The 7,267-nt window shown below is 63.3% G+C and overlaps 1 protein-coding gene across 1 annotated transcript in view; it reads left to right on the top strand.

The window, feature by feature from the left end:
- The first annotated feature begins 2,015 nt into the window (after window positions 1-2,015).
- KAZALD1 (Kazal type serine peptidase inhibitor domain 1) overlaps window positions 2,016-7,267 on the top strand; it is a 14,017-nt gene continuing 8,765 nt past the window's right edge. The window contains exons 1-3 of the mRNA XM_019502724.1: window positions 2,016-2,073; window positions 2,482-3,044; window positions 5,508-5,668. Of these exons, the coding sequence (XP_019358269.1) occupies window positions 2,570-3,044; window positions 5,508-5,668 (636 nt within the window). The 5' untranslated portion in view covers window positions 2,016-2,073; window positions 2,482-2,569. The remainder of the gene's footprint in view (window positions 2,074-2,481; window positions 3,045-5,507; window positions 5,669-7,267) is intronic.

The raw sequence follows: 7,267 nt of genomic DNA, 5'->3' as shown, positions 1-7,267 counted from the left end.
AGATGCGGCCCCGCCAGCCTTGCCGCCACCAGCCCAGACGTGAGAAGCTATCTGGGCCCTTCGTACAAGGCGATGCAATGTCAGCTCTCTGGGGCAAAAACAGGAGCTTGGACCTGTCTGCTGAGAATATCTAACCGCCATCAGGCGCTCAGGTTTTCCGCCCATCCCTAGGGCTTCCTCCTCCAGCTCTGGCTGCTGGACCTGCTGCCAGGGCCAGGTCTGAACTCGCACACGAGGCTCTGGGGTCATGCGTGTATCCAGCCACGTACATCTCCATGCACACCCTTCCATCCCTGCACAGGTCTGGTCTATATGTCCCCATGACACTTCCCAGCCCCCGGACATCACGCAAGGGGTAAAGCACGGCACTGAATTTTCTTGGTGACAGGGATAAGACCCTGGGCCCGGCCTGCTGGTGCTGCATGGGTGTGCAACGGGGGGTTGAACGCAGAGTCCATCGCTGCAAAGGCCCTGTTCACCCCGGTGGAAATGTGGCTGCTTCTGGGGTGGGACAGGCTGGCGCCTGCAGGGACGGGACACGGACTGGAAAGAAACGACTGTTTCTGGTGACACGGAGGGTCCCGGCTGCAGAGTCTGGCTGTGGGTCCTGGCGGGAGGGTCTTGCCCCCGCGCACAGGCTCAGCCCCGCGCTGCACTGGGGCAGGAAGAGATTTCCCCCCTGCTCAGACTGGTCTGCATTGGTGGGGGGGTTGCCTCCCTCTGCAGCGGGGGCATGGCCTGGGCCTGGGCTCTGAAGCGCCCGTGACCCCCCCAGGCACAGCAGGACGTTGGCGGCCGCAGCCCCCCTGTATCCTGGGGGCAGGGGCGGGGGCGATGCTGGGGGCTGCTTCCTTTGGGGCTGTCCTTGGCGCGTAAAACACGGGAAGACGAGCCGCTGGGGGGGACGTGGCTCTGAACTGTGCGTCCCCAGGGGGCTGTCACAGGCCACTTTGGCTGGAGAATAAAGCTTGTGTAGGAGCCTGGACCCCGGACCATCCTCTCTCCCCATCCTCCTTTCCCTTTCATCCTCTCCCAAGCTCAGAGCCTGATGCCAAATGAGCTCTGGGACCTGCCAGCTGCTGGCCTGAGTCACTGTAGCATCTCTCCCATTCATACCCATTATGCAGGCGGTGAAACTGAGGCACGGAGCAGGGTCTCGCTGGCTGCTCCCACTACCGGACTGCACCGCTTCTCCTCATTTTGGAGTAGGGTGGGGGCTGCCCTGAGGCTCCATCCGGACATGGGCACTGCTCTCGAGCCCCCTGAATTGTCTGTGCGAGCAGCAGGCGTGCGAGGCACGCTGGGAAGCAGGAGGGGGGCTCTGCGGGTTCAGGCCAGAGGAAAGGCAGCGTCTGGCCAAGCCGCGGGAGAGGAGGAAGGGGCCGGCGTGCACAGCTGGCGGGAAAAGCCCCTGGCTTGCAAAGGGCGCAGGCCGGAGCGGGAGGCCCAGGCGGGGGCTGCATTCAGGGGCAGGCCTGCAGCGCGGTGCGGAGACCCGGACTGGGGGCTGCAGGCAAAACCTTCCCCATGCCCCGAGCTGGGGGGGCAGAAACCTGCATCTCCCCACCTGCATCTCCTCCTTCCTGGGTGCTCGCTAAGCCCAGGTCTGAGCCCCGACTGCCCCCTTGCCCAGACCCCAACTGGCTGCTAGCCCAGCTCAGCTCCGGCTTGCCTCAGTTTACCCAGAGCTGGGTCCTTCTGGACCCAAACGGAGCTGGGAGGAGGCTGGCGCAGGGGCTGGCACCGGCCTCCTCTCTCCGGGGTGGCTATGCCCTGGCCAGCTCTGGGTACAAGGCCTTCTGGGTGCATTGCCCCCATCATCAGCTTGCCCCCTCCTCCCAAAGGATTGCCCCAGATGGCTCCTGGCTTCTTTCCCTCCCACCCCTGCAAAGCCTCCTCTGCAGGGACTGCCCCCGGTGCCAGCTGCCCCCTCTTGCCCCAGCCCCCCCGGTGCAGCTGGCTGGGGCCGGCGAAGGGGAGGGCAGGGGTGGAGGAGTCACATTTCAGGCTGACATCAGCGCTCCCGCCCCGGGCCGGAGCCACTGCAAGAGGCATCGCCGGAGCCGCACCGAGGTAGGCGCTGCGCAGCCCCTGGGGCCTGGGGGGCTGGAGCAGCAGGAACCCGGACCCCCGGGGTCCTGCCCCCCAGGCAGGGAGGGGAGTGTGGCCGAGCGGTCAGAGCGAAGGGGCTGGGAGGGAGGACGCCTGCAGCCTTTGGGTAAATCCCGGTCCCTTGTTGGCCCCTGGCAGAGCCCGGTGGGCGGCAGGATGCCCCGGGGTGGGGGGAGACCCTCCGCTATCCGGCCATCCCATTGCAGCTGGATCAGCCGGGCAGGCCCCTCTTCATCCGTGCACCGAGCTGCTCCCGTGCTTGGCCGCGCTGGGGTCTGGGAAACCAGCACCGGCGAGGTTGGCTTAACGCCCCCCCGACGCATGGACCCCAAAACGTGGCCCAGTAACGCAGCTCTTTTTCCCCCGCAGCTCCGTCCCAGCTCGGCGGGCCAGAGAGGCGGCCAGGGGGTCTGGTTATGGTGGCGCCCGCGCTCGGAGACCCCCAGAGCCGGTGACCATGTCCGGAGCCTGCCCGCTGCTCCTCGTCCTCTGCCTGTCCCTGCCCGGGGCCCTGGCACTGCCCGGCGCGCCCGACTACCTGCAGCGGGGCTGGCAGCGGCTGCTGGAGGAAGGGGAGGGCTGCGCGGCCTGCCGCCCCGAGGACTGCCCCGCACCGCGTGGCTGCCTGGCAGGGCTGGTCCGCGACGCCTGCGACTGCTGCTGGGAGTGTGCCAACCTGGAGGGGCAGATCTGCGACCTGGACGGCACCCACCACTTCTACGGGCGGTGCGGGGAGCACCTGGAGTGCCGGCTCGACGCCGGGGACCTGCGGCGCGGAGAGGTGCCCGAGCCCCAGTGCACCTGCCTCTCCGGCCAGGCCCTGTGCGGCTCCGACGGCAAGACCTACGCCCAGATCTGCCGGTTCCAGGAGGCGGCACGGGCGCGGCCCCAGGCCAACCTCTCCGTGGCCCACGAGGGGCCCTGCGAAGCAGGTAGAGTCGGGGCTGACCCTGCCCTCGCGTGGGCCCCGAATGTGGGGCCTCTCCGGGGCTCGCGGGAGGCAGAGGCTGGGGTGCACGACGTGGATCTGCTCCGTGAGCCGGCGGCATCTTCTGCTTGAGCTGCTGCAGGAAATCGCAGCGCCGCGGGGCGGGCAAGGGGCTGCGGGGTCACGTCCAAAGCAGCCCAGACGAACCCCGTGTCCGACCTTGGGGCCGCACGACGCAGTCGCCTCCACCAGCCCCAGGCATCGCCCCCAACCCCAGGATACAGGGGGGCCGCGGGCACCACCATCCTGCTGCTGCCAGCGGGGTTGGAGGGGTGGCTGTGCCCCTGCAGCAGAGGAAGGCGAACCCCCCTTGTGCAGCCAGTCTGAGCAGGGGGGAAATCCCTTCCTGCCCCAGTGCAGCGCGGGGCTGAGCCTGAGCGCGGGGGCAAGACCCTCCTGCCAGGACCCTGCGGGGTCGGTGCCAGCAGAAGCATTGGCCCAGTCCCATCCCCAGCCCGGGCTGCAGCACCAGCGCCTCTGCTCTCGCGGTGCAGAAATGTTTCCTGATCTCCATCTAAACCTGGTTTGCCGCAACTTCAAGACATTGGTCCATGTCCTTCGTGGAGGGGTTGCAAGAGGCACGAGCTGTACTTCAGTAGCACCCACAAGTTGCATCGTGTAAGGCTCTGAGTACACACACACACGTGCATGTGCCCCCTTGCACACACCCGGAGAAGCTGTCCTGCCCCCCGCCCCGAGGAGGTGCCAACCCTGACAGACAAGGCAGGTGCAGGCAGGAGGAGGAACCCACCTGGAGAGGGGACCTGCCCAGGCCGGGACCCCCGAGAAGGCCCTGGCGGAGTTGAACCCCTGTCCCGGGTCCCTGCTGCTTGGTTATAATGCCACAAGCCCTGCCCAGGGCAGCCAGGACAGCACGAGCCAGGAAGCCGCCGGACGCTGTATGCAGGGCCGCCGTCGCCGTCTTGGCCTCCGGACGGCTTTGTTTCCAGCAGAGCGGAGAGCTTTCCCTCTGCTCGTCTTTGCAAACAGCCCCGGCTCCATATCGTCCCCCCCAGCTCTTCCCCCTCCTCCAGCCGGGGAAGAACGTGGCTCTGCTCCATCCAGATGTGCGGCTTCCTTAGGGGTTCACCCTGCTCTGCTCTCGGGGCAGGTTTTGGAGGAAGCTGGGCAGCCTGAGCTGGCTCTACCCGGCGCAGACCGCGCTGGGAAGCCGGCGAGGAGCTGCGGGGTCGGGCCAAGCCAGGCCTGCTTGTTCCACCCCGAGCAAAGGGCCTAGACCCGCTCGGCAAGGACAAGCCTCCCTGTTTCTAGGGGGAATCCCCGCTTCCTGTCCATGCTGCAGCCTGGGGGAGCTTTGCTTCCCTCCCAGTCCAATTATTGCTGCACAATTTGCTTGCATTAAACACCCCGTGGGAGTTTGACCTTCTTCTTCTTGGGGAGGAAACCTCCGCTGAGCTGCTCGGCTCAATGCCCTGGGGAAGCAGAGGGCTCTGGCCACCTTTGGTGCCGCACCGTTGACTCTGAAACCTAATGTCGGCAGCTGCCGTGCCCGATGGTGCTAGCTCCTTTGCCTCCTGTTGGGTATGCGCTGGTGTACCAGATGGCTGAATCAGGGGCCGTGGGGAGCAAGCATTTAGGAGAGGGTGAAGGATTGGGGTACCCGAGTTTGGAGATCACGTGGGGGGGAGTTTGCAAAGACGGGGAAGAAGAGGCACAAATGCTGTTGTTCTGGCCACCGAGGGCAGAGAGCGTGGCAAGGGCCTGAACCGGGCCTGGTCTTTGCCAGACCCTCCCCAGGTCCCCGCTGCACCTCCCTCCATGCCCTGTGCCAGCTGTCAGACGTGGCAGCCCCCACCACGCCGCCCCGTGCACCCCCGGGCCTGTCACTGCCTCGACTCAGCGTTAACAACCCAGCCCAGCTGTTTTGCTGGATCCCGGGGCCCCAGGCTCCGGCACTCGCCTCCTGTCGCGGGCTCCACGGCTGTTCAAATCAAGTGCCTCCTTGGGATGGCCTGCCGGCTGCTGGGGGGACCTGCCCACTCCTGGCAGCTGCTAATCGGCCCCGCTGGCTCCCCTGCTCCTGGCGCTGCGCCGCCAGCCTTAGCCTGTGCCCACCACAGCCCTGGGTCCCTGCAGTGTCACGGGTGGCCGGGAAAGACCCCTGGAGATGTGCTTTCCTGCCTGGTCCATGCCGGGGGCTCTGGCTCCTGGGATGCATGGATGGGGGCAGAGGGGCCTGCAAGCGCTGCATGGCCGTGGGAGTCGCATGACGGCAGGGTGCAATTGGGGAGGGGCGTGGGGGGCACCTAGCAGGGTTGCCAGGTGGATGTGGGACCCAACCGTGATGTGACAGAGCCCGTGAGCTCCTGGCCACGGGGGTCACAGGGGCCCATGAGGGTTGGGCTGTCTCCTGACCATTTCTCCCCTCTCCCCTGTCCCCCCACAGAGCCCCAGATCCTGTCCCCTCCCTACGATGTCTGGAACGTCACCGGGCAGGACGTCATCTTCGGCTGCGAGGTCTTCGCCTACCCCATGGCATCCATCGAGTGGAGGAAAGACGGCGCGGAGATGCTGCTCCCGGGAGATGACCCCCACATCTCCGTCCAGGTGAGGGGCTGCAGGGGCGGTGGGGTGTGCGGTCCTCAAAGAATGCCCCGACTCTTAGCGTCTCGGAGGCAAGGGCCGGATCCAGGGTCTTGTAAAAGCAGGGTGCAGGTGATGAGCTGTGTCATCCTGTATAACATGACCTAGTTTTTCTTCAGTTAAAAAACAAACTAGAAGCTTTCCTAAGATGCCAGGGGCCTGCTTGGGGCTATAACATTCAGTTCAAGAAAGAAGCAAACACAAATACAGCGTTATAGATATGCACATTTACCCTATTATATATGAAGCACAAAGAACACGGTGCACTAGGGCAATAATAGTCCAAAGCTGCTGTTTCATTTGGCCCTGTTATCAAAATACTGGGCATGTCTACACATGCTCTTTAATGCGCAGTAGCCTATTTTACTGCGCATTAAAGTCACCTAAAAAGTACAATTTTGCAATTGCATGAATGCACAGTAAAATAGGCTACTGAGCATTAAGGGTCACTTAAAAAGATGTGTTTTCAATACTGTGCATTAGGGCAGCCTAATGTGCATTTATTTAGCACCTCACATTGGAAGTACTAAATTTAATGCGCATTAGGAAAAGAACATGAATGCATGTGTAGACGCACCCACTGAAGTGAACATCTAATCGGGTTTGTAAAACCAAATCAAGTCTCTCTGAGGGCCTGGAGAATGCACCCAGCACTTGGCTGGCAGCTATATCTACACCTGTTTTTAGCTGAAAAATAAAATCTGCAGGCGGGTGGGCGGCTCTGTAGACACCGCGGTCCGTCCAGCTGCACCCTCAAGCAGCTCCTGTGTGTCTGACATCCAGGGAAGGTTCTCAGCTGGATGTGATCCTGCCTTAAATGCCACCTCGACAGCCCCAGGAGACAGGCGGGCAGGCGGCTGCGTCGCACCCATCTATTAAAAGATGATGACTCGGAAGCTGCAGGCTGGAGAAGCCCGACGGCGGGGTCGGCAGGAAGGCTGCAGGGGGAAATTATGGTTTGGGAGAGAAAGTGCGGTCAGAGTTCAATGCAACTCAGCTCCAGAAAGAGGAGCTTTTTTGCGGGGGGGAAGGGGCACGGGGTCTGGGCATGGCCTTGTCTCCTGCTGAAGTGGCTCCCCTGAATCCTGGCTGGTCTGCAGGATGGTGGCTATCTCAGTGCTCCTCGCTTGGCCTGCAGGCGCCTTGGGCCAAAGTGCGTTCAAGAGCAGCCGTGGACCAGAGGGACTGAAAAGGACTGGGCATAGCGAGGTTTAAGCTGGATCTCTGCAGAGCTGCAGAAAGGATGTGGGCAAATTGGAGGGAGTCCAGAGGACGGCAACGAAAATGGTTGTGCTGTTAACTACGGGGGTCCCTGCCCTTCTTTGCCATTAGCCTGCGGCATGCAGAGGCTCAGGGTTTGAAGCCAGGAGAGCATCTTTCTAGCCCTTTTCCCCCTTGCACGCAGGCTCGTGGTTGCATGAATGAAACCCGATAACGTGGAGGTAGCAAGCAGGGGTTTTATTAGGGGAAAAAAGACAGTGGGGGCTCAGGTCTGTGGTCTGCGGCGGGGATGTTCTGCAGTGTAGACCACAGTCCCCTGCTTCCCTGTGGCAGGTTCAGGTG

Source organism: Gavialis gangeticus, unplaced genomic scaffold (assembly GCF_001723915.1).
Source record: "Gavialis gangeticus isolate Ggan-Ray unplaced genomic scaffold, GavGan_comp1, whole genome shotgun sequence".
In the NCBI taxonomy this organism is placed as follows: Eukaryota; Metazoa; Chordata; order Crocodylia; family Gavialidae; genus Gavialis; species Gavialis gangeticus.
Note: the sequence above shows the minus strand (reverse complement) of the source record. Positions and strands in the feature narration are given on the sequence as shown.